This window comes from Mastomys coucha, unplaced genomic scaffold (genome assembly GCF_008632895.1).
Source record: "Mastomys coucha isolate ucsf_1 unplaced genomic scaffold, UCSF_Mcou_1 pScaffold9, whole genome shotgun sequence".
Classification (NCBI taxonomy): Eukaryota; Metazoa; Chordata; class Mammalia; order Rodentia; family Muridae; genus Mastomys; species Mastomys coucha.
In genome coordinates, this window is record NW_022196915.1 from 57,073,952 (window position 1) to 57,100,877 (window position 26,926).

The 26,926-nt window shown below is 50.8% G+C and overlaps 1 protein-coding gene across 8 annotated transcripts; it reads right to left on the bottom strand.

The window, feature by feature from the left end:
• Positions 1-52: 52 nt before the first annotated feature.
• On the bottom strand, positions 53-26,267 carry Dmtn (dematin actin binding protein). 8 transcript variants are annotated; one of them, XM_031361570.1, is made up of 17 exons: positions 26,136-26,261; positions 23,895-24,024; positions 15,658-15,827; positions 15,379-15,453; positions 14,467-14,622; positions 13,147-13,191; positions 12,688-12,787; positions 12,295-12,351; positions 11,878-12,030; positions 9,393-9,517; positions 8,788-8,893; positions 2,314-2,378; positions 2,101-2,149; positions 1,949-1,956; positions 1,700-1,765; positions 1,363-1,443; positions 53-1,249 (listed from the first exon to the last, which is right to left on the bottom strand). In XM_031361570.1, the coding sequence occupies exons 3-17, from the start codon at positions 15,673-15,675 to the stop codon at positions 1,136-1,138; spliced, it is 1,218 nt and encodes a 405-aa protein (XP_031217430.1). In that variant the 5' UTR covers positions 15,676-15,827; positions 23,895-24,024; positions 26,136-26,261; the 3' UTR covers positions 53-1,135. The 8 variants fall into 8 exon arrangements, with proteins under 8 accessions (XP_031217430.1, XP_031217431.1, XP_031217433.1 ...); XM_031361571.1 differs by lacking the exon at positions 26,136-26,261 and adding an exon at positions 24,161-24,375; XM_031361573.1 differs by lacking the exon at positions 23,895-24,024 and having other exon boundaries at positions 26,136-26,267.
• Between the last annotated feature and the right edge of the window lie 659 nt (positions 26,268-26,926).

Genomic DNA, 26,926 nt, shown 5'->3' on the forward strand with positions numbered 1-26,926 from the left:
GTGGTGGTAGAGTACTTGTCTGACATGCACAGGCGTGGATGGAAACAATAGATTTAAGGACCCAGTGCAACCTTTTAATTTCCAAGCAGTTACCCCTCCCAGCATGATCACACACACAGTGGACAGGGAGTGCCAGGGTCTGGGTAAAAACGAAACCCAGACCTGGGCAAAATATATATATATATATGTATAATTATATACATGTACATATGTGGACAGACAGGACTGGAAGTGCAATTAAGTAGGGCAGGGAGTCAGGGAAGCAGCAGAGGGTGCCCCAATAAATTACATTCTGTAGAGAGCACAGTAGGAGATGCATGGCAATGGAGGGACCTAGGAGCCTGGATTCTCAGAGATGCCCCAAGCTAGGCCTCTCCATCCCATGTCAGGGGGGCTGAGGCCTGGACTCAGTGGTCCCTGGACAGGTGCTAGAAGGGTGCATCCTATCTGGTTTTGCCTGGAGGCTAGTGGTGGTGAGGCGTTGTGTGAACAGCATCTCTGCTCTTAGCCACAGCTTTGGATAAGCCCTGGGTCTTGAGCAAGAGGTTTGAAGCTTAGGGGTTGCAAAGTACAGGACAAACAAGCTAGAGGGAGGATGACCTCCCAGCTGGAGGCCCAGGTAGAGCCTGCTTCTGCTAGTTAGAGAAGCATCAGGCTTCTGCAGGAAGCTGTCAGTAGTGCAGCTGGTTGGAGCCTTTGGGTGGACGGGCACAGGGTCCCAGAGCCGCTGTCTCCCCCTGTACAGGACAGCAGACAGACCTCCCCACTAAGCCCCCTTCATTTCTCCTCACTGTCTTCTGGGGACCCTCATGTGGGGTGACAGACAGGGAACGGGTGCAAACATTGACTGTGTGCTGGAGTCCGGGCTGGGTTTGGCTAGGCAGTGGAGCCCAGGAAAAAGGTAAGGCCCCCCTGGCCCGTCGCGGGGGGGAAAGAAGGCCATGCCTCATGACTCTGGGACTGTGCACTTCTTGGCTCTCTCCCTGAGGAACGGAGCCCAACGCTTCTGCACTGCCTCCTGCTGCTCCTAGCCAGCAGAGGAAGAGGACGCTGTGGGGTCTCACAGCCCCAGCTTCAGGGCCTCGAAGCAGCAGAAGGAAGGTACTGTCACGGACAGGGCGAGCTGGCAAGGATGTCAGAAGAGAGACGCTTTCTTCTTGAGTTCGTTCCGCTTCCACAGGGCCAACTTGCCAAACTCCTCGGGAGACATGGCGAAGACCCTAGAGAAGTCCTCCGCTGACAAATGCCTCTGTGGGGACATGGGCAACTGAGTGACTAAGGAGGTAACCTCTACTGCCTCAAAGTCAAAGGCAGTCCCACTGGGCGGCCCCTCCCCCATGCCACGCATCTTTCTCTGCCTACCTCAAGCCTCATGCGGTCCACACCCGGAGGCAGCTTAGTTCTTCCCTTGTTGGTCACCACCAGCATCTCATAGGGATAGATCTGGAGGGGCAGAGAAAGCCCTCTTAGGTGCCTAGTCTCCTGTCCTCATAAAACCAACCCTCTTGACTCCCCTGGTCCCGCTGCAGAGGCCACTGGGATTCATGCCATCTCGCCATTCATCTTGTTCAGCTTCCCTGCTGCCCGCCACCCCGCACCCTGTCATCTCCAGGAGCACCCTGAGCGCATTCAGCTTGGTGGGTTTCACCACCCTCCCTGAAGCCCACCCCACTGTGGTGGTCAGGTCCCCTGCCCTCACCTTCTGCTCCAGCACACAGGGCAGGGAGTTCCCCCGATCCATCCTCCCCCTCTGGCCCTCTCCGTTCTGGGGAGACCAAAGCCGCAGTGAGCCAGAGTGGGTCAGGGGGACCTTCTCAACCTTACCCTAAGGCGTCTTCAGTCTTCGCCAAGCAACTTGTCGGCCCGTACCCCCCTCCCCCACCAGTAACCCATGCCTGGCTTTGGTTTCCTGAGCTTCTTCTCCTGCTCCCCTCCAGGGGCCACTCACCTGCAGGCCTAAGGAGACAAGAGCCAAGGTTTAGAGACAGCTTCAGAACCTGCATCTTCACCTGATCTTAAACCACTGCCCACATTGGACATAGGCTGCCTACAAAGTCTGTGGAGGACCTCGTCCCAGCGACGTGTGACCCCACTGCTCACCTGGGCTCCCAGCTTCACTTCCCGATGGGCTGAATTCTGTGGACTGTAGCTAGGAAACGATGCAAAGAAATCAGAGGAAGCTGGGGACAACCTTCAACCGTCTCCTTTACCCTGAGGGCTTCCCACCACCCAAGACCTCCAAGCTTGGCCCCTCAGAAGCATGGTGGGTGCACACCTCTCCCACGCAGCCCCTGCTTGGTCCTAAGGCCTTACCCGGCTCAGGGTGGTCCTGCCATAGGAAGGAAGAGAAGAGGATTTAGATGTTCCCGAATGCAAGGCTGAAAGAGAGCAAGAGGGCCCCGGGTTTAGTCCATTGATCCTGACTGTCCTCCCTAAGAGAGCTGCCTTCATGGCTTTCCCAGGCCAGAACCCAGCAAGGCCTCTATGCACTTCCACAGCAAAGCTTTAGCTGTGGCTTTTGCTGAGCCTCTGTCTTTCCTCTTCTACCTAGAAGTGAGCCAAAAGTTTAGTGGGAACCCCAGGCAAAGTTGAGGCTCATTTCACTTCAGCCACCATGGAGTAAGTCTGAGACCTACAAAATACACAACAGCTCTAAGTGAAATCTCAAAGGGATGACAGTGGCATTCACAGCGGGGGTCAACTTCTGACCATCTTGACAGCACAGTTCTGACACAGTCATCTTAGCACAGTGAATGCAGTCACAGTAGTTCCCATTTGAGGCTAGGTAGCTGCCTCAGTAGGTAAGAGGGCTTGCTCTGCAAGCATGACAACCTGAGTTTGGATTCTAGAACGCACATAAAAAGCAGATCAGAGCTGTGTGCACCTGTAAACACAGCACTGTGTGGGGTGGAGACAGGGGGATTACCACCAGTCCAGCTTCCACTTCAAGTAAGGCAGAGAGCAATAATGCAGGACACCCAATGTCCTCTCCTGGCCTCCACATATGAACATACCTGTATAGTTGTTTGTCTACACTAGACACACACATATATACATACACACTTCCTATTTATGTTACTGAAGATCATTTGCAACTTGTGCCTTTTGTAAATGACATTTTCCCCCCTTTGGTTTTTTGAGACAGGGTTTCTCTGTGTAGCCCTGACTGTCCTGGAACTTACTCTGTAGACCAGGCTGGCCTCGAACTCAGAAATCCACCTGCCTCCGCCTTCCAAGTACTGGGATTATATAGCCACTGCCTAGCTGACAACATTTTTTAACACCTCTAGTTATAATTACAGAGATTAGTTTGCAACAAGGTTTTTTTTTGTTTTGTTTTGTTTGTTTGTTTAAATCCAGGGGTCTATGTAGCCATAGTTGGCCTTGAACTCAAGATCCACCTGCCTCAGCCTCCTAAGTGCTGAGATTACAGAAATGTGCCACCACGTCTAGAAACTAGCATTCTTTTGTTGTTGTTGTTGTTGTTTTGAGGCAGGGTTTCCTTTGCATAGCCCTAGCTGTCCTAGAACTCGCTTTGTAGATCAAGTTGGCCTCAAACTTACAAAGAACTGCCTGTCTCAGCCTCCTGAGTGCTGGGATTAAAGGTAGTTACCACCACACAAAGATAGAAACTACCGTTCTCAGTGTGGGCCAGCCTCAAGCTCCTTTATCTTTAATTAATAGAAATGCTGACATCCTATTGCAGTTGCTTCGACAGGCATTTTGTTAAATGTCCAGCATAGGTAGGTTCAACACCGTAAGCATCAGTCCTATAAAGTCTACGGTGTTCAGTGCCTGAGAACAAAATAGGGTTGGGAACCCAGCGATTATTCTCAAATAAGTTTAGCATCTCTAAACCAAAAGTCCAAAATCTGAAATCCAGTCTCCTCTGGATTCCAAACGTCTTCAGTCTTGTTGGTAGGGTTCTCAGTTTTGGATTCAGAAATGTTGGTTTCTGATTTTGCATTTTTGGATTAGGGGGTCTCCAGTGTGGTAAAGTTAATTCAAATATTCTAAAATCCAGGAAATGAAACAAAACCCTCTTTAAATCTGAAACCCTTCAAATCCTAAGCATTTTGGATAAGGAATGATAAGCTTTCAAAGGAAATGAGCAGCTCTCAGGGCTGGGGATTGGCCCAGGGTTGTTTGCTGTCAGAACACAAGAACCTGAGTTCAGATTCCCAGAACACACTAAAAGGATGGGAAAGGGGAGACGAAAGAAGGTCCCTGGTTCTCACAGTCACCACTCATTGCTGAAGTACATCATGTACTTGTAATAATAAGGAACATTTATATTTTTATGGACAGAATTACAATGCATCAGGTACATATAAACATTTTCCACCCAGAATCATTTTCAGAATGCATGCAGGCTCTTTTTATGTCAACTTGACACTACCTAGAATCACCTGGGAAAGGGGACCCTTAATTGGGAAAATGCCCTCAACAGATTGGCCTGTGGGCAAGCCTGTGAGGGCGGGTTCTTGACTGATGATTGATGTGGGAGGGCCCAGCCCACTGTGGGCCGTGCTACCCCTATGCCAGTGGTCATGGATAGTATAAGAACACAAACCAGGCAAGCCATGAGGAGCACTCCTCCATGACCTCTGCACCAGTTAGTTCCTCCTTCCAGGTCCCTGCCCTGCCCTTCCCTGGATAGTGGACTACAAGCTGTAAGACAAAAGAAACCCTTCCTTGCCAAGTTGCTTTTGATTATGGTGTTTTATCACCGCAATGGAAACTTCAACTAGGATAGAATGTTTGTGTTTGAAAGTGACGATTCCAAGGTAATGCCTATTCATGACTCTGAGCCAGCCATTAAGCCTGATTAGATCTGTCAGGAACCTACACAACCACATGACATATATATCCAGGGTCTTGTGCTGAAGTGATAGTAAGGAGGAAACTTGACTATTTAACTTTTACAAAGCCAAAAGGGAAGTCACAGAGCTCATCTCTTTAGCTGAATAGAAGAATCTGGAACACTGAGACCGTAATCCACCCTTTGGGATGATTTGTATGATTCTCGTTCTCCAGGCCTTAACTATAGACTTTATATTCTTTAAAATGCCCTTTGCAAATCTTCCCACCCACCTGAAACCTGAGTCCTGAGTGCTCTTCATGCATCCTAGCCATGGTCCCTTTCCAGTTCTGGATGTGGCAGCAAATGCCTATAGCCACAGCACTTGAGAGGCAAAGGCAGGAGGACAGGGAGTTCAAGACCATCCTCAGCAAAATAGAAGTTTGAGGCTATCATCAGTTACCTGAGATTGAACATTTAAGGCATCTGGGCATAGTGGTGCATGTCTTTAGTCCCAGTACTTTGTAGGCAGAGGTCTGGAGGCATACCTTCAACCAACCAAACAACCAAACAACAACCCCTACCAAAACAAACAAACCAAAACAACAACAACAAAAACCAAAGCAAATAAATTCCAGTCCTACTGTGTCTTTTTGTTCCAGTTTTCTACACTCTTCCAAAGAATTATGCCCTGGAGCCAGCTGCCTGGCACTGAAGTCCTTCAGCACCTGCCTTACCAAATCCTAGCAACAGATTAGCTCACATCTCCTCTCTTACTCCCACAGCTATGAGTTAGCATCCCACAAAGGAAAGACCTTGCAATATTCCCACCAAGCAGTCAAGCCTCTGGCTTAGCAGCCCTGGTCCTTCCTTCCATAGAGGAGGTCTTCCATGGGCTCTTCCCAAGCACAGGGCTCCATTTCCTCCCCATGCTCCTCAGTCTAGGTTTTCCTTTTCTAAAGATGGGGGCTCACTATGTAGCCCTTGAACACAGGGGTCATTACTGAGTATGCTAGTATGCTAAAGCACTAATGTTCTACAGGCTTGGTCACCCAATTTCCCTTTCCTTTTTCCATGAGTAATCTTACTTTCTTTTCCCATTTCTTTGGGGTTTTTTGTTTGTTTGTTTGTTTGTTTGTTTGTTTTTCCGAGACAGGGTTTCTCTGTGCAGCCTTGGCTGTCCTGGAACTCACTCTGTAGACCAGGCTGGCCTCGAACTCAGAAATCCGCCTGCCTCTGCCTCCCAAGTGCTGGGATTAAAGGCGTGCGCCACCACCGTCCGGCCTCTTTTCCCATTTCTTACACATATTAGCTGCAGACCCTACAGCTTCTGGCTTACCGAACTCAGTTCCCAACTATTTGCTCTACATGGATAAAGCCCTGACAGCTCTCTCCCTTATCCGCCCTTCTGATGGGTCATAGGATTCGCTTCAGTGGATTAGATCTGAGCAATTCTCAGATCTATTCCCTCTTCTCTGAACCCCAAAAGATGTGTTATTCTTAGGATATGGTTTCAGCATATTGCAAAGCTTCAAAAATTATGAGAAGTTAAAAAGGTAGGAACAGGGCTGGAGAGATGGCTCAAGGAGTAAAGGCAAATAAATGCCTTGCAACCCAGACAATGTAAATTTGGTCCCTTGAACCCACATAGAAGTAGAAAAAAATAGAACTGACTCTACAAAGTTATTCTCTGATATCTATCCTCAACACACATACATCATACACACACAGAGACAGACAGACAGACAGACAGACAGACAGACACACACACACACACACACACACACACACACACACACATACACACACACCTTTTTAAAAGGTATAAACTTGGAACTAGAGAGATGGCTCAGTGGCTGCTCTTCTGGAGGACTCCCAATTCAGTTCCCTGCACCCACATGGCAGCTCACCACCATGCAGTCCTAGGGGAATCTTATACCCTCTTCTGGCTTCTGTGCATGCATGCAGTGCAGACATACATGCAGACAAAACACCCATAAATAAAACAAATGATTTTTTTTAACAGGGTCTCACTATACCACTCTAGATGACTTGGAATTCCCCATCTAGGTCATGGTGGCTTCAGGCTCACAAAGATCTGCCTTCATCTGCTTCTAAGCACCAGCATTAAAGGTGTGCACCACCAAACCAGGCTCCAATAGTTTTTTGTTTGTTTGTTTAAATGGTTTATTTCCCTTTGTCTTATGTGCATTAGCATTCTGCCTGCATGTATGTCTGTGTGAGGGTGTTGGATCTTTTTGGAGTTATACAGAAAGAGGAAGAGTTGGAGGAGGAGGAATTGTCTCAGGGCTAAGGGCCAACCCTATGTGAATTGACATTTGGGTGCTGGGAATTGAACCTGGGTCTTCTGGAAGAGACGCCAGTGTTCTTAACTGCTGATCCATCTCTCCAGCCCTGCTCTAAAAGGTTTTTTTTTTTTTTTTGAAACAGGGTCTACTAAGTTGTCTAGGCTAGATTTAGACTCACTCTGAGCCTTGGTAGGCCTTCAACTTTTTTTCTTTGTTTGTTTCTTTGTTTTGTTTTCGAGACAGGATCTCTCTATGTAGCCTGGCTGTCCTGGAGCTCTCTATGTAGGACAGGCTGGTCTTGAACTCACAGAGATCCACCTGCCTCTGCATACAAAGTACTGGGATTAAAGGCATGCACCACTATACCCAGATGTTCAATTCTCTTGCTTCAGTCTCCTGAGCAGCTCAGATTACAGGCCTGCTCCACAGGTCTAGCCAGGTATTTCCATACAGCAGCGACAGAGGATGACTAATATGTTCAGCTACAAGCCAGTTGGGAAGATTGTTTCCAGACCTGTAACTCTCTTTATATATCTTGCTTCCTTTTTGCAATGAAACCTTGTAGTTCCTTAAATCTCAGACAGACTTGTTCTACCTTGAGTCTAGTTTCATTTCTAGAAAACCTATGTTTTTTTATTGTTGTTTTGGCGATAGTGTCTGTGGTACTTTGAATAAGAATCATCTCCCCAGAGACTCCATATATTTGAAGGCTTAGTCACCAGAGAGTGGCTCTGTTGAAAAGGATTAGAAGGATTAGGAGGCATGGCCTTGTTCGTGGGCTTTAAGGGTTCAAAAGCCCATGCCAGGCCCAGGCTTTCTCTTTCTCTGCATTTGGATCAAGATGTAGCTCTCAGTCACTGCTCCAGTGTCATGAAGGCCACCATATTCCCTGACATGATGATAATGGACTAAGCATGCCCCAATTAATAGGGTCTTTTTTTTTTTTTGACTCTTCAGCCAAGGCTAGACTCCTAGTTCTGGGATTAGACTTGTGCCACCGTGCCAGCTTTGGTGTCTTGCTTTGACCAATAGAATGCAAAAGCAGTGACTCTTCATGACTTCCAAGGTCAGGTTTTAAGAGTTCTTATGCCTCTCTCTTGGGGTGCTTAGTTCTGTCCTTCTCATCTCCAGATACCAGGCTCTAGAGAAGTACAGACTAGTTGGGGTTGCTCAAAGGTCCAGAACTCAAGGCCCCTGAATCCATTTCTCTGCCTCATTGCAGGCTACTCGGTGCCCATGTTCTCTGAGCTGCCACACTGGTTCAAGCTCCTGGCCTTTGCTCCCAGGCTGTTCCTGACATTTGGAACCATTTATTTGCCTCTTCTAAGACTTAGGAGAGGCTGGAGAGGTGACTCAGTGATTAAAATCACTGGCTGTTCTTCCAGAGTACCAGGGTTCAATTCCTAGCACCCACATGGTAGCCCACAACTGTCTGTAATGCCAGGGAATCTGAATTACTCACACTGACACATACAGGCAAAACACCAATGCACATAAAATAAATAAAGAAATGGTTAAAAAATAACCTCCCTGGCCTTTCAAAGTACTCACTGATATTCTGTCCCCCTTGCCTGCCACACTTCTCAGTACTTACTTACTTTAGTAGCTACACTCACACCCGTCCACCCAACCCCCACCCCTGGCCAGATGGTCCTGAGCCCACTACACAGTACTCACAGGTATGGAAGGGTGTCCGGTCAGGCAGAGAGCGCGTTTTCCTCCGGATGGGCAATGACTTTTCCATCTCTTCTTTCAAGATCATCTTTCCCAAGTTGGAAGTAACCTGTTTGGGGGTAGAGGAGAATGGGGCCCAGCCTAAGACACCAGCCTCCCATTTCTGAAAATGCAAACTTGGGGTTCAAACCGGGAGGATTAGCAATGGCTTTCCCAGGTGGCTAGTCCACACTGATTTTACTGGGCACTCAAACGCATTAGGTTTGCTAGAGATGTTCGGTGGTAGCCTTCCTCCGTGGTTTCTCTATTCTTGGTCACCATGTCAGGATCTTCTCTTGGTGACCCCTCAGTCAGCCCGTTGAAACCTGGTGCTAGTGCACCTCCTTTTCCTGAGCTTTGGATCTGAATGTCTAGAACCACTGTTCCAACAGCAGCAGTTCCTAAAGCCCAGGAATCCTGGGAAAGGAGAGGCACCTCCCACCAGTTGGAATGCAGATATTTCTATGGCACTAGCCTTTTAGACTGGTTATGAGGCCAGAATGTTTACCACCTAGATGACCCGAGGGTGGTGGGGGAGGGGGGAGGGGCATGGTGGAGCAAGACGCTACCTTACTGAGTTCCTCTTTCTGCCGCTCCCTGATGGCCTTAAGCTCCTCTTCAGAGTCATCATCTTCCTCCTCCTCCTCTTCCTCTGCCCCCTTTCGAGATGCCTTCCGTTTCCTCCATTCTGTCTCTAGGAGATAGAGGCCCCCGAATCAATGTGGCTACTCAGCCACGGGCTTCTCCAGCTTGTGGAACAGGGTTGGACCTTGGAGAGAACACTACAAAGTTCCTCCCTCCCTCCCTCCCTCCCTTCCTTCCTTCCTTCCTTCCTTCCTTCCTTCCTTCCTTCCTTCCTTCTTCTTCTTCTTCTTCCTCTCTCTCTCTCTCTCTCTCTCTCTCTCTCTCTCTCTCTCTCTCTCTCTCTCTCTCTCTCTTTCACAAGGTTTCTCTGTGTAGCCCCAGCTGTTCTGGAACTCACTCTGTAGACCAGGCTGGCCTCAAACTCAGAGATCTGCCTGCCTCTGCCTCCCGAGGACACCACTACACCTGGTTAAACCCTTTCTTATTTTTTACTTAATCAAAGAAGAAGAGCAGTGCACGACTTTAACCACTGAGCCATCTCTCCAGCTCGTGCTCATTGCTCAGTCACATAACAGACATCTCTCAAGCTTCTAATATAGCCACATTGATTCGGGGGCAAGAGAAAAATAAGTGAGAGGCCTTGCTCTCCAGAGCCAGGGCTACACAGAGAAACTTGTCTTGAAAACCTAAAACAAAACGACAACAGACAAACAGACCTCACAAAAACTGAGGTGCGGTCTTGGCAATGCTGCCTGTGCATGCTAGCTTTCAACTCCTGGGCTCAAGTAACCATTCTGCCTCAGGCACCCATAGCTGGGGTATGGTTATGTGCTGCCATGCTTAGCGCTACAAAGTCTTTTAAAAACACACAGACAGACAGACAGACAAAAAAAAAAAAGCATTGGCTACTGTTGCAGAGGACCTGAGTTCGGTTCCTACCACCCACACAGCAGCTCATAGCTGTCTCTAACTCCAGTTCCAGAGAGGCTGACACCCGTTTTTGGCCTCCCTGAGTTCTATACACACACACACACACACACACACACACACAGAGAGAGAGAGAGAGAAAGAGAGAGAGAGACAGAGAGAGAGAGAGAGAGAGAGAAACACTCATACACATAAATTAGAAATAAACCTTTTTTTTTTTATAAAGATTACAAAAAACAAAAAAACAGAAAAAACAAAGTAAGGGGCTGGAGAGATGACTCAGCAGTTAAGAGCACTGGCTACTCTTCCAGAGGTCCTGAGTTCAATTCCCAGTAACCACATGGTGGCTCACAACTGTCTATAACTCCAGTTCTAGAGGATTCGGCATCCTCTCAGAGACGTCCATTCAGAACACCAATGCACATAAAAATAAGTACATCTGAAACAAATAAAAACGACAGAGTACAGAGCGGAGAGCACATGTAACTTAGTGGTAGGTATGTGCTTAATGTGTAGGAGGCCCAGGACAGTCCCAATTATAACAATTATAACAATGCAAGTAACATTAATAACAAGATAATAAAAAATAATAAACTGGATAAGAAACACATGTTTAAATTCACTGGGGACCAAGACCCTTCTCTCATTTATTTCTCTCTTTTCCAAATGTCCTGTCACAGGGTCTGGCTATAGCAGAAGCTTGAGAGATGTCTGTTAAGTGACTGAGTGATGAACAGGAGCTGGAGAGATGGCTCAGTGGTTAGGGCCGTGCACTGTTCTTCCAGAGGACCTGAGTTCCATTTGCAACCTGCAGGGGGTGCTTCACAACCCCCTGTAACTTCAGCTCCAGAGTGACCCTTTGCCTTGGGCCTCCTAGGCACTGCACTTTCATGCACATACCCCCCCACACACATACACATACACACATGTACATGTAGTTCAAATAAAATAAAACCTTAAAAAGTAATAATGAGGGGATGGAGAGATGGCTCAGTGGTTAAGAGCACTGACTGGTCTTCCAGAGGTCCTGAGTTCAGTTCCCAGGAACACATGGTGGCTCACAACCATCTGTAATGGGATCTGATGCCCTCTTCTGACGCATCTGAAGACAGCAACAGTGTACTCATATACATAAAATAAACAAATCTTTTTAAAAAATAATAATAACAATGAGGGCCAGGCATGGTAGAGCATGCCTTTAACCCCAACACTCCAGAGGCAGAGGCAGGTGTTGACCTCTGAGTTTGAGGCTAGCCTGGTGTACAAAGCAAGTTCTAAGATAGCCAGGGCTCTTACACAGGAAAACCCTGACTCAAAAAAAAAAAAAAAATGATGATGTTGATGATGATAAGCAAAGAGCGGAAGAAATGATGAACATTTCTGCACAGCAACACAAAGAGGTACAGGGAGAGGTAAGAAAGGAACTGTCAACTGAGGAAAGTACAAAAGGCCAAGGGGTGGGCTACAAGTGGGTTCATGGCACCAAGAAAGAGTAGTGAATGGGGATCCTTGGCCTCTTCTCCTTCTCCCGGGCTTTCCTACCCACAACAGCCAGCGATGGGGGGCACGGCCAATAGTCAGTCTCTATCTTGGCTGGCTGGTTGGGGTCAGGGGGCTGTGCTGCTGGGAACTTGGATGACTCAATGATGAGGTCCTCGATGAGGTGCTTGCTCTGAGGGCTGCCTCCCACGGATTCTGCAGATAGATCCAGGGTCAGTCCACACGCCACCCCTGCCAACCATGCGCAGCCAGCCAGCTTGGCCCCACCCTCAGCCCCAGCTCCCTCACCTCTCCTTCACACCCATGAGAACTCAGCCAATGATGCACATGAGAGAGCCCGGGGCCTTACAGGCTAGGAGGAGCTATTCTCCATCCCCTCCCAAGTCTCAAAACATGGCCCCGCGCCACCCCACCAGGAGGTGCCAGAAGAAGCACCCAGGAAGTCAGGGGAACCCTCACCTCTCTGCTTGTAGATGGGTGGCTTCTTGTAGATGTTAGAATCCGGGCGGGTAGTCTCTGAGAGATAGAACAAGAGCGGATGAGAAAGGGGGACATGATGACAGGGGTGATGGCTCCGGGCACAAAATGGAGTTAAACAGAACAGGGGCCATGAGCAAGACAGCTCAGACCATGCTTCAGGAAGGTGGGGCCTTCCTGCACTTTTCTGGGTAGGTGAGAAGGAAGAGATAGCAGGACCACTATCACCGCTAGCTCTGCCTGGCATCCTAGTACCATAGGATCCAGCTAGATCTAAACCCAAAGAGTAGGGACGGAGAGTAAGGGGTCTGGGGATCCTGAAGGAAAATTGAAGTCCCAAGGAAAGGACGTAGCTAGGCTGACAACAAAACCTACCAGGGTGGTGGAAATGGGGCAGGCTGGTCCTGGGGGTCCCTGTGATCCTTGGTGTTGAAGCCTGAGAGATGATTCCAAGCGTCCGGCTCTCTGCCCACACCTATGCGGAAGTATGCAGCTTGTAGCCTCCATCCCTTACCCCTCCCCACTCCCATGTACATGGCTTCACCTCAGGCCACTTTTCCCATCCTCCTACACCAGCGTCCCCACATCCCAACCCCAGGGCAATGTTTTGGCAGAGGAAGCACATTCGGGGACTCCATCTGCCTGCTCAGGGTGCCTATCCAGAGAGAAAGGGTTAAAAGAGTCCCCGGGTCTGGCGGACTGATGAGTTGGCCAGGGACCAGCCAGCCAGGATTTGCTGACTCTATCATCCCCTGGTCTTTGCTGGGCTGGGGATGGGCATGTTGGGGGAGGGGAGCTGAGGGCCCAAACAAAGCAGGACTAAAGCCAACTGACCTCTGGAGACGGTGGGGGGGATGTGGATTTGGGTGACAGGGAGCACTGTGAACGGAGAAAATGGAAAATGATCAGAGTCACAGGTAGGATTAAACTCTAGATTCTCAGAGGGACCATTTCAGCCCCATCTACTCAGCTTCCCCTACTTTCCTAACCAACCCTCTTCCCTCTGGAGTCTCTGCCCATCTCTGGCTCGGCCTTTATCCTTCCTTTGCCCAGCGTTCTCAGTCATTTTATGTGAGGCTCAGATCTGAGAGTAGTGTGCCTCGTGCCCTGACCTAAGTATGACCCTGATGGCAGAGCCTGGTAAGGAAGGAGGGACCAAAGCAACAAAGCAGCTCTAGTGGAATCAGTTCTCCTGGAGCACTTGGTACTTGAGCTTTCCTGTCTGACAGCCGTTCACTCCAATACGACCACTTTCTTCTCCTAAAATTCAAATGTATTGTTTTGATGTTTACTTTGTGTGAGTGTGGGCAGGCACATGCCACAGCAAGTGTGTGAAGGTCAGGGGACAGCTTTCAGGGATCAGTTCTTTCCTTCTACTATTGGTTCTGGGGATCCCATGTAAGTCACCCCGATTCCATGCATCCAAGTGCTTTCACCTGCTGAGCTGCGTCACTAGCTCAAGCCTTAACTAACTTCCTTTTTCTTTTTTTTCTTTCTTTTTTCCTTCCTTCCTTCCTTTCTTTTTCTTTTCTTTTCTTTTTTTCCTTCTCTTTCTTTTTTTTTCTTTTTTTGGTTTTTCAAGACAGGGTTTCTCTTTATAGCCCTGGCTGCTTTTTTTCTTTTTTCTTTTTTTTTTTTTTTTTGAGACAAGGCTTCACTATGTAGCCTTTTGTCCACTATGCAGACCAGGCTGGCTTCCAAGTTCTACAGATCTGCCTGCCTTTGCCTCTGTATACTGGGATTAAAGGTGAGCGTCACCATGACCATGACCCCTTTCCTGAAGACAGGTGACAGAGCACCTGACCAAGCATTGCCTTATATACTACCTTCTGAGGTGCATAAGAAGAACCAGCACTTCTGAGTGACCGAGGGCAAACCGAGGCTACAATGTTTCACCACTCCAGGGCCTAGAATCTCTGGAGCTCCTTCTCTTCCAGCTTTCCCCACCTCTCTCCATGTGGCCACCGTTCAGCTGTGGCTGCTCCTGCTATTTCCCCCGCCACACCTCAGTCTTGAGCCTGCAGCTCACTTTGCCCAAGCAGGTGCTCACTCCTGTGCATAGACTGTGTCTACCTCCAAGAAGGACTGCCGGGAGGATCCCCACTCCCCGCTCACCCAGCTCCCCTCAGGCCTGCACAAATGAACCCTTCTTACCTCCCGGCTTCTGGGCAGCTCTACGTGTTCCAGGAGGGAATAGGTAAAATGGGGCTCGTAGATCATGAGGTCAGGTCGCTCAATGTCCAGGATAGCCTTGTCTTTGGGGATGGCAGCCAGGTCTTTGTAGCCCAACACCTGGTTGTCCATCTTGGCCTGAAGGGAAATGGTCCAAATGGAAGAGTTCTCCATAGCATCACTAGGACCGTGGACTCACTGGCTGGACTTGGTTATCAGGAAAACATGTTAGATGTCAATTCTCAGGTTAATAACTCTGTTCTGTTCCTTCTAAGGACCTAGAATGAACGCTTATTTTAATTTTTGAGACAGCGTTAAGTAGGGGGCTGGAGAGATGGCTCAGTCATTAAGAGCACCGACTGCTCTTCTGAAGATCGTGAGTTCAGATCCCAGCAACCACATGGTGGCTCACAACCATCTATAATGATATCTGATGCCCTCTTCTGAGGTGTCTGAAGACAGCTACAGTGTACTTACATATAATAAATAAATCTTTAAAAAAAAAAATTTTTTTTGAGACAGCGTTTCATCTAGTCAAGGCTTGCCTCAAACATCTGGCCTTGAACTTCCTTATCCTACTATTTCCACTTCCCAAATGCTGGGACTATCGCTTGCCTCATCAGGCTCTCTCTGGAAGGTCCCTTTAAAAACAAAACAAAACAAAAAAAGAACCTCTTTGCCTCTGAGGCTCTTTGCAACTAGACCAGCCCTTTCCAAGGCAGTAGGAAGCCTCCGCTGGGATCTCTGGGTCTTTTCACCTGCAAGAGTTCACAGGACCTCCCTCCATGCCGGAGGAGTCGGGGACCGGAGTGGGAGGGGCTGGGGGGAGGGGGGGAGGGGATCCGCCCCTCCCTCCTCCCAGTTGAGGTGCAGGTGGCCAACATCAGTACTCACCACGATGCTGGAGGGAGAGCCGGGCACACTGGAGTCTCTGGAGGAGCTGACGCTCCCCGGGGAGGTAAGAGGTTGCTGGAGAGAGCGAGAAGGTGGCGGAGTGGGCATGCGCGTGGGTGCGAGGGTGTGGGAGTGGGTCTTGCCCTAGGCCTCAGGATGGGGTGGGGTGGGGAAACCCAGCGTGCCGCGTGGAGGTGGCCACCAGGTGGCGCCGGCGACTCCCGAGCGGACCTGGGAGAGCAGCAATCCCCACCCTGGCCCGGGGTGCAACCCGCTCACCTTCTGCAGACGTTCCATGCGGCAGCCACTGGCCGGCCGCTCCCTCGGAGGCCGGTGCACACGTGGAGAGGACAGACGTCAGGCTCGGCCCGGCTCCTGCAGCGAGGGCGTCACACCACTCTGTGGTGTCCTCATCCCTCGGGCCTCTCTGGGCTGCTGACCGCGGGTGGCTGCAAGGACAGTGAGCCCCAGTAAAGGCGTTAGGCTGCCAGGTTCCGCGGCGCTGGATTCAGCACTAGGGAGTTGGGCGTGCATGTGGCCAGGCGGCGGCTGCGTGAGCCGGCTGCACTTGTTTTTTAAGTCATTGTTCTCTGGCTTCAGAGGAAATGACGGCAGGGGTCAGCTGGCATCCCAGGGTGGACAGGCTTCTATATCCTCAAGCTTGTCACCCCTGCCCTGGCTCTGCTCTGGCCCGGGCCCTCTCCCTAGCGGTGCTGGCCCCTCCCACTCCAGCCACTGGTTTCACTCCCCAGAGTTTGCTCAGCCAAATCTTTTATTTTCCCCAGAAGGTTAACAAGGGGACACTGAGTCATTAGTTAAGAGGCCCTAGGAAGGGGATCGGGTGGGGTGGTGACGCTATGGCCATGACCTAGAGCTGCTGCTGGTCCTCCGAAGCTAGCGCACTGGACTTTTCTCTGTTCCTTACAGGCAGGCATTATGCTGTTGTAGACACTGTAAAATACCTCTGGGGTACATCTCTGCCACCACAAAATGCCCTGAGCATTCTCAGGGGCTGTCACACTGCTCTATGAGTGCCTGCTGTTCGGTCCCCTTTCACACTGTCTATTCCTAGGAACTTAAGCCAGTCTATGTACTAGGTGATGGCCATGGCCCATGTCCTCTCCTTCTTGGCCACTCCTTCAACTCTCCTCCTTTCCCTTCTCCCAATACTGGCCCTCCCAATCCTCAGCCACAGACTGAGGAGAGCTGTGTACAGAAGGGAAAGGAGGATCATGTGGTGGTTTCAAGCAAGACCTCTCAAGCCAGGATGCCTGCCTGGCCTTAAGCAGTGACTACTTACTCCTCGGATGCTGTGTGGGCTAGGGTAAGTCATTTACACTCTGCACATGCTAGCATCCTAGCACTTGGGAGGCTGAGGCAGGAGGATTGCTTTGAATTCCAGGCCAGCATGGGTTACATAGAGAATTCCAATCAGCTTGAATTATAGTGTGAAACCTTGTCTAAACCAACGAAGTGAGAGGTGGGAACAGTTTCTTGTCATAAGCTACTCAGACACATCAATAGTATGTGTTTATTTATCTTTATGTGTATGGGTTTGTCGCCAGCTTTCGCCAGCTTAGAAGTCTGTGTACCACATCTATGCCTGCTGTTCATGGAGGCCAGAAGAGGGCATCAGATCCCCTGGAACTGGAGTTACAGATGAGTGGCCATGTGAATGTTAGGAACCAAACCTGGGTCCTCTGAAAGAGCAGGCAATGCTCTTAACTACTGAGCTGTCTCTCCAGCCCCGAAGAAGTAGCTAAGTTAGGGCATAAACAGTGAATAAAACACGCTCTATTCCATGTAGAGGGTAAGCTATTAATAGTATTTCTATCTCCCCAGGGATCAGTGAATTGAGGGGGCTTTTTCTGTAGCCAGTCACAAAAGAATGAAGTCCCTGACTTGTATCTCTCTTTCTGGGGGAAAAGCCATGTCCTCTCTCAAGTCTCCCCACCTCTCCTCACAGGGTTGCACTGCACAGCCCTGGCCAACCTCAAATTCTCAATCCTTCTACTCCAGGCCCAGGACCCCATATGCTGGGATAAGAGGCCTGTATCACCATGCCCGGCTCTCCCAATCTTTTTCACCTGTACTTTATTTACTTCTACCATTCTGCTGCCCGTGTCACCAAAACAGTCAGCAGTCCTTATCCTGCTTCCAAACCTCAACCCACATCCACTGACCTCTGTCCACCCCTCTGCCTCCCTCAGACCTCCTCATCCTCCTGCATCCCCATGGAAGCCAGTGCCATCCTGTTCTCGTGCCTCCTGAAAGCGCTAACCCTTTGCTGAGCAGCAAGCTTTGCAAAGGTGATATTTAGTGGTGGATGCTGTTCTCCAGGTGTGGAGTACCTTTCTCCCTGAAATGAACTGGCTGCTGACTTCCAGAGGGCAACTGTGATACCCCAGCTATCACTAACGAACACATTTACATTCTGTACTAGATACTTTGTGTGTGCACTGGTGAAATGCTGGAGCTTGAACTTAATGGGCTCTTCTCCTGAGCCACAGACTCTGCCTTCTATTTTTATTTTATTTTTTTTAAAGATTTACTTATTTATATGTAAGTACACTGTAGCTGACTTCAGACACCCTGGAAGAGGGCATCGGATCTCATTACAGGTGGTTGTGAGCCACCATGTGGTTGCTGGGATTTGCACTCAGGACCTTTAGAAGAACAGTCAGTGCTCTTACCCACTGAGCCTCTCCAGCCCCCTTTATTTTATTTTGAGGCAGGGTCGCGGTTACTCAGGCTGGCTTTGGACTGCTCTATAATCTAGGCAGGCCTTTTAGCCTGTGATCCTTTCTTGCTTCAGTTCTCAAATAGCTGTGCTGGGTACTATATGCTACAGGTAAACGCTACACAAAGACTATTCGTTCTTACAAGAGTCCTGCAGGGTAGACCAATTGCACAGCTGCTGGAAAGCAAGGCTTGCGGAGATTAAGGACCAGTCCAAGGTCAACTATCTCAAGTTAAATGCCTTTGGCATGGCATGGTGCAGTGTCTGTCCAGTAATGTGCCATGCAAGTCTTTTTAGAGTTCTAGAACCAGAGGTCAGGTCCGTGGTGGTGTACGCCTTTAATCCCAGCACTCAGGACACAGAGACAGGCAGATTTTTGAGTATGAGGCCAGCTGCTCTACAAAATGAGTTCCAGGACAGCCAGGGCTACACAGAGAAACCCTGTCTTGAAAAAAAAACAAAACAAGACAAAAGAAGAATTCTAGCACCAAGGCATCTCCATCAGACAGTCAGGAGGAATGTGGGTTTGTGGTACCAGGATTCTCCTTCTAGAGCATCATACTTCTCCAGCCTTCTTACTGCTGATGTGAAATGCTTCAAGTAGGTGTCTGATGAGCAAACTGTGCCGTGGTATACACTGAAGAGCTGTCAGTGCTCTCTCACTAGGCCCTGAGTTTTACTTTGCTAATAGCCATTGTGGAAAGGTCTACACCTATGGCTTAGCCCTAGAGGTGAACGCTTGTCCCTCCATCCACCCATCTACCACCTGGTAGTAGATATGCTTCTGACTTACCCACCCACCCACGTTGGAGCATCTCTTTCCCCACTGAACACAGTACCAAGCTTTGTGCTGAGCCTCCTGGAGAACAGAATGGTGAACGAAAGGACTGATTCAGGCCCCTCCATGAAGAGAACTTGCACATAGATAAGTTCTATGAAAAGTGGAGAGGCACACACCCCAGATAAGGCAATGGGCTGTAGAAAGTCAGGAGAGGGGTGTCTCTGGGGGAATGGAGAAGTTTCTTGTTGGAGGCCTTAAAGCAGTGGTTCTCAGCCTCCCTAATGCTTCCTAAATAGACCCTTTAATACACAGTTCCTCAAGTCGGGGTGACCCTGAACCATAAAATTATTTTTGTTGCTACTTCATAACTGTAATTTTGCTACTGTTAGGAATCATAATGTAAAATATCTGATAGGCAGATAGTCTTAGGTGACCCCTGTGAAAGGGTCGTTTGACCCAAAGGGGGATCATGGCCCACAGGCCTAGAGGTAGGAGTCTAAATGTGAGGTTGCTAGCAGGGAAAGAAAGTCAAAATGTCCTCCCAGGACCCACTCTGGGGGGTGAAAGAAGAGGGTTCAGTGCATCACATGAAGTATGGAATAAATGCTGAAGGGAAGGGAAGGAGGGCAGAGGGCTGAGAAGGCCAGCACTGGGGAGGAAGTAAGGAGGGCTCCCGGAGAAGTGAGGGAAGAAGGCCTTGTGTACAGGAGGAATGGAGCTGGTACAAGGCCCTGGACTTGAGGCTGCAGTGGGGAGGCTGCCAGGGAACAAAGGATTGTCAGCACCAAGGAGAAGGACAGGCTCTGGAGAAAGCACTTGCTTCCCAAGAGAAGGGGAAGGGCAGGAAGTTGGGTAGTAAGAGAATAGGGCACGTGGAGACAACCAGTCAGAGGGCCTACAGCACAGGGGGGCTGTACCGGGTACTCTGGAGAGCAAAGACCAACAGGAGGAATTAAGTTCTAGCACCTCACCCGGAACACCAGGTGTGGGGTGCATCACAGATCAGTGTGGCTGCCCATGAGAGCGAAGGGTCCCCAGGGCATGTGGCCAGACGTGAAAGCCACGGTTACATGTGAACAAGCACCAGCATCCCTACACACAGCCAATTCAGGAACATGATTCCAAACACCCATGGGCAGAGTTATATAATAGTTGGTGCTTACAGACTATCATGATTGACTGTGGGCTCCGAATTTCACCGTCTTGCCTTTCGCCCTCACCCTGACATCTCGGTCCCATGAAGTGTTCCCTCGGGGTTGTAAGCGTGGGAAACTGAGACTTCAGGTACTACTGGGTCAAGGACACACTTGAGCCCACTGACCACAGTACCACTTCATGTTGAGCTACTGTGCTCCTCTGTCCCTTCCCCGTCCCAGACCCTCCACAGCCGGCCCCTGCCTGAGGTGCCCCACAGCACTAAAGTATCTCCCATGGCTCCATCCGGGTCCTGCATCCCTGTGTAGCACCAGAGCACACAGATCAGCACCTTTTGGGGGAACTGTTAAATGGCAGAGCCTTACCTCTGTGGGGACATTTGCATGTGAATGAAAGGTTTTTGGCAGTGAGTGCTTTGTGGGTTTCTTTGTTTTAGGTAAGATTTCTCTCTGTGGCCCTGGCTAGTCTCCTAACCTAGGATGACCTTGAACTTCACCTTTGGACTGCTGGAACCTTTAGCACTACCTAGCCTGGCTACACATGGTGGTGGGGATCAGCCCAGGGGCTTCATGCACGCTAGACACTCTGCTAACTAAGGTACAACCCCAGGCTATGAATAAGGATCTTGCTGGGGACATTTGAACCTGTCAGAAGGCCAGCAGGGGGAAAAAACATTTTTGGAGTGGAAGATGAGAAAGGAAAGCTGGGAGTGGGTGGGAAGGAGGTGTGTGGAGAGGGAGAGTGATTCTTCAGCTTCCGGTAAGTCACACTGCACAGGCATCTGCCTACCACACCCACGTGGAGTCCCCTCACCCAAGCTAATTTCTCACTTTCCTCCTCCGGGCCTGATCCCTCTCCCATCCTCCAACATGGTCCCGCACACTCTCCAAGTCCTGTAACCTCTGTGGGCACAGACTAAGAGGTCAGGCTGCAGCAGGAAAGGAAGGGGAAAGAAGGGAAGGGGTGGGGGGTATGGCACCATAGAGGAAGCCAGTCCAGGTGTCGGAAGGCACCCTTCAACCTTCCAGGCTCAGGTCAATAGCCAGCAGGCTTCCTGTCCTTCCATCTCAGCCGCACCCACCTTCAGCTGGACGCCCCAGCCTTATCTGAGCCACCAGCCAGGCCCCACCTCAAACCACCCACCCTCTCATCTCCACAGCAACCAGAGCTTTGCAGCTCCCCAGGATGTGGGTGATAAGACTTGCCCACAGGGATCTCCAGGTTTGCACGCACCCATCCCAGGCCTTTTGTTTCAAGCAGGGATAGATCCAGATTAAGAGCCCTGGACTTGTAGAAAGTTCAGCAGGCAGACAGATCCACCATCTCAGGTGGAGCTTGGTCCAGCTCTTGCTTCCACCCCAAGCAGTTCTACTTTCTCTTTGTGGGTGCCTGTGCTGGGTTATTCATATAGGCCGGCTGGACTTAACACATTGGTGTTTTGCTCCCTTACAGATAAGAACAGAAAGAACTAAGAGATGAGCTTACCCAAGGCCACCCAAAGGAAGACAAGCTGGATGGAATTCCACCCAGGCTGTATTTAAGCCAAAGGAATTTCCTGTGCTTTCCAATGCATCCCCAAAGATCCTGTTTTAAATATGAACTTGGGCCTCTGCCTCTCACCTGACCTGTACGGCAGGAGCTGGGAGTCAGGGACTGGGTGAAATTGTAGGACCTGGCCCTGGAACAACTGAGCATCATCAAGCCATGCTGGAGAGGTCATAGACAGTAACGTGTTCAACAAGCCTGCCGAATGGGCTAGGTCAGGCAGGTGGAAGGCCTGTTCTCTGTCTCTGTTTCGTTCGGTGTCTCTTTCTTTCTTCCTGCCTTCCTTTCTCCTTCTTCGTCTTTTCTCCCTCTCCCCCTCCCAGCCCCACTTGCACAGTTGCTGTGGCAACAATTCAATGCCAGAAATAAAGACAGGCTCCAGCTAGGTCACCCGTTCCCAAAACAGCATCCTAGGGTGGGAGAAGGGTGGTGTAGTCAATAGGGCGGGAACTGGGCGAGAACTACAATGAATGTGTGTATTGTGGGGTGAGACACAGGACAGCAGAGTTTGGGCCTGCTTAGGCCAGTGGCTTATCAGAAGCCTTACTTAAGTCAAGCGTATCCCTGGCCTTTTCTTAGGCCAGTAAAGCCCTGCTACTTTCTCCTCTCTCTCTCTCTCTCTCTTTCTCTCTCTCTCTCTCTCTCTCTCTCTCTCTCTCTCTCTCTCTCTCTCTCATGCAATGTTTTCTGAACCTTTTCCTATTGCTTTAGACTAGGCATTCCTCATACCAGCACTGAATGACACCTGTCACACTGAACAAGATCAGGCAGCTTCAGGAGTAGATAACAGAGTCCATCTGTTCCAGGACCTGTCTACCTGCTCTCAGTGACAACAGTGCCCCCTTCCCCTCTGACCCTGCAAATATCCCTGAGCTCATTAGAGTTTTCTTAGGTTCCTGTCTTGACAGAGTTACTGGCCATTTCTGGGCACTTTTCTCAGAAGAGGTTAAGTTCCTCCTGTCTAGGTCCCTCAGCCCCCTCAGGCTTGCTTTGATCCTGTTCTAGCCTTCTAGATCTGAGTCCTGAGGTACAGCTGGATTGGCAGATCTGGGGAGAGGGGAGGAAACTCCCACCCTAAATCCAGATTTCAGAATTCAGGAGAGATCCCCACTCCACTCTCCTCACATGTGAGCTCTGAAAGAACTCTGCAGACATCGCCCACCAGTGGATAGATGCTCTCCCCACCCCAGAAAGACCAACTAGCTATATGGAGACAGGACTCCCAGGAGCACACAATGAGAAGGCAGAAGAGCTCTGCCCAACACATGGCTGCTGACAGAGCTGCACATGGGTGCATACAGGGACTCTGAGCACTCGCCCACTCTCCCTCCCAGACCCCCACACAACGACACATGGTGCTAAGGACACCTACTCGCACCCACCCACTGATCCTCCCCTTGGCACCCGTTATCTGTGCTCACAGCTCCCTGGCATGGTCTGCTGAGCCCATCCCCGTCCTGAGCACGAGGACCCAAATACTCACAGTGCCCTCACCTGACCCATCCCCTGGGGGCTTCCCCACATCCCTCCACTCCCACTGCGCTACCTTGCTTGTCTTAGACCTACAGCCTGGCAACCAGTCTTCTGGGAGGAGACACACAGGTGTGCCTGCCCAGCAAAGGGAGTGATTTGTGTCTGGTGCCAGGAAGGAAAAATCCCTTAGGACCCCAAGGCTCTCCAGGTCTGTTCAGCACCCAGTCTCTCTCTCAGTATACTAACTGCTGGCAGGCAGAGAGCCAGGCTAGCTCTGCAGTCACGCCCTGCTACACAGCCTCATTCTTCACTGAATCCCTACCCCAGCCCAGCCAACCTCAGCTAGGAGGGGCTCCAGAGTGGGCTGTAAACCAGCAGCTTTGGGCCCCTCGCTGAACCCCTGCCACTCTGGAGGGCACCTGGTCTGGCGGGAGGGAGGCTGCCAAAGATGTCTTGCATCATTCAGCGAAAAGCTAACAGTTCCCTCCACTGACTGTACCCCCCATGGCTCCACCCCTTGAAATTCTAGCCACAGAAGCTAGGGTAGGCAGGGTGGAGGACCCCCATGCTGGGGGGCCATATGGACTCTTTGCATGCCAATAGCCTAGATCCTTACTCCCAAATAAGAAGGGAGTTTGATCAGGTCAAACCCAGCTGAGCACCTTGTCTGACCACCTAGGCCTATTCTTCTACTGACCATTTTCCAAAGCTGACCCTGTCCTAGCACCCCTGATAATTAACACCCCAAACCATGGCCAGATCCAGAGGTACAACCCAAAATTCTTACGGAAAGAAAGAGAGGCAAGAGACCCTGCCACCTACCTCCTCCCAGACAGTGGGGCCCAGGCTCTCTGAAGCCCCAAGAGGTAAAGGGCCTAGGCCCTGGTCCACGGGTTGCCGCGTTTTCTCTGGAATCTAGGTAAGAGGCAGCTTCTCCAGGAACCCCTCCGCGCTTTAGCGAAGCACAAATAACAGGAAGAAAGCCGGCTTAGAGTGGGTGGGTGGGGTGGGAGCTGGCGAAGGAGGGGAGCTGGTCTCAGCTCAGCGGTCTGATCTCCCTTCTGAACCCCCACCCCCTTCACCGGTACCCTGCTGCTCTGCAAGCCACCAGCTTGGTTTCCCGGAGCTGGGGAGTCCGCGTCTGGTGTCTGGTGGGCGGGCAGGACAAGCGGTCGCTGGGCGGGCGGGCCCCTCCCCACCACCAACTGATAGTGGCCAGCCCCAGGGTGTGTGTGTGTGTGTGTGTGTGTGTGTGTGTGTGTGTGTGTGTGTGTGTGTGTGTGTTTGGGTGTGTGTGTGGGTGTGTGTGTGTCGTTGGGTGTGTTGCTGGTCCAGTTCACCTCAGCTGCTGCAGCTGATCCATTTCAAACAAGGGGCTCATTCGCTGGCATCATGACGAAGCAGAATTGGCCGCGCTGCGTTTTCCCCCTTTCCCACACCCCGGCTCTGCAATATCCACACTCACAGCCCCTCCAGCAGAGTTCAAGTTATCGGCTGTTACTGATAACTGAAGGGAGCTATGCCCACCCAGCTCTCCAGGCACCTGCAGTTCAAACCCCATTCATAATGCTCTACCATCTATCAGAAGCGATTGAGAGTCTCTGTTGGAGATCCCCACCTCTGGGATGGGGAATAGCAGGGGCACCAGAATTGGCCATTCAAATGTTAACCCTCTCCCGAGGAGGGTAGATGGAAGGATGGAAGGAACCAGGTCGTAAGTACATAGGACTCAGATTGGATTTTCTGTAACCACGACCCCCTGGGAATCGTGTTAGGGGCCAGGGAGAGAATGGAGGATCCGACTTCTCCCCAGGAAAACTATTTTTGAAAAAGGAAGCTTCCTATCAGATGGCATCCATTCCACCACAATAAGTAAAGAGGCATGCCTTCTCTCTGTGGCAAAACTTCAACCATTCCAGGCCTCCGACGCTGGCTTTGGGGTGCACCTAGAAAGCCTAAACCCTAACCCCTATTAGCAGTGACTGGCCTCCTCCCCACCTCCATGTCAGCCGCAGACTTGCCTACCTAGGCAGCCTTGCCGTTGCTCTGGTAACCACTGCCCACAGCCGGTCAGCTGATGATATCAGCAGCTATTGGGGCAAAGCTAGGATCTGGAGAGGGGGTTCTGGGGTTTCTGAATGGAAAAAAAATCTCAGGGGGAGGGGCTTGAAGGTGACAGGTAAGACTATGGCCTCAGCATCGGTCTTCAAAGAAAAGAGGACTGACTGGAGGAGACAGGAAGGGAGGGGTGTATCTGGAGCAGCAGAGGACAGAGACGGACTGTAACGGGAGGGTGGCTTGGACAGAAGGAGAAATGACGGAAGGCAGGTAGCTGAGTGGCTGAGAAAAGGGGAAGGAGGACCAGGAATCCAGGCTTAGCTGCTGGGGTGTAGCCAGCCACAGTGGGCCCTGTGGAAGGGGCAGAAAAACAAAAACAACCAAAAAAAAAAAAAAAAAAAAAACCCACCTGGGCTGAGAGAGGGACATCAGTCTCCTGGAGAAAAGGCCAGGAGAGCTGCGTGGGGCATACCTTTAACATGTAGGAGGGGGGCACAGCCTTGGAGGAGGAGCTACCAGCCCTTCTCCATAGCTAGCCCTGGCCTCAGCCTAGCCTCTCAGTGTCCCCACTGTCCCTTCAACCCCACCCTTGCAGGCCGTCCTGGGTCTGATAGAATGGTGGGGAGGGAGGCCTACTCCTAAGCATTCATTCCCCATCCCTCTGGAAGACCAAGGACCCAGGGATCAGACACTCAGCCCTTCAGATTCCTGACTCTGCTCTCGCCTAGTTTCCTCCCCCCTTGATCACCAGCCCTTTTCAGACCCCACCCCAGGAGACATGTTTTCCAGTATAAGGGTCTCCAGAGGTATGCTGGGAAGGAGATGATGTCAGAAAGGACAGCCGTAGACAGGAGTGTAGAATGAGGTAGGTTAAGAGCCCTGGGTAGGAGTCAGAGATCCAGGAGGGGAGTCCCTGCTTGATGGAAGTCAGCCTATAAGGCAGGGGAAGAGAGAGTCCGGGGAAAGGGACAGGAGGAGGGGAACATGAGGGAGGGTTCTCAGTACCTTCAAGGGCCTGGGGCGTGGGGCAGGAACACAGCAGCCTCTGCGGTGACATACACCTCCATCCCTCAGCGCATCTCCTCTCCGCCTCCCGTTGCCAAGACAACCTCCTGGCAGCCCAGGCCCAGCTCAGCAGCGATGGGAGGGGGAGGAGAAAACGCGACTCCTATTGCTTCTTCCTCAGGGAAGGGAGGGGGGCCTGCAGAGCCTATGATGCTGGGGCTGCACCCCCAACTGTACCCTACCTACCAAGGTGTGCCCGCCTCCCACTCCCTCCTAAGCTAGGATAGGCTACAGGAGTGGCCTGGAGGGAACCTTAATTCAGGGCCAGACAACAGGCTGGATGGCAAAATGACTGCACTGTACCAGGCAGCCTATCCAGTAGGTGCGGAAAGGTGACAGGGACACGGGATTCACAGCCCTGGTGTTGAAAAACCACGTTCTATGGGCAGGACGTGTGGCCATGGGCTCCTACCTCTACCTGGGTACCTCTTTCAAGTCCCCTACCTTCCCCTACCTAGACAAAAGTCCGAGTACATGAGAGCCTCTTCTAGTCCCTCTAGGCCCAAATCCATTCCCCCAACCCCTGGTGCTTGGCAATGCCCTCAGCCCCCATCAGCCAGCCTCCGGCAGGAATATTTCTAGAGCCCAGTTGACCCTGGAGCCAAGAGGCCCAGGGAGTTAGGGCTCCCCCTGTCGACCTCACGTTGCCAAGGTCATCCCTTCCTAGGAGGAATGTGATGAAGGGGTTGGGGTGGGGGTGAGTGTGTGGTGGTGGTGGTGGTGGTGGTGGT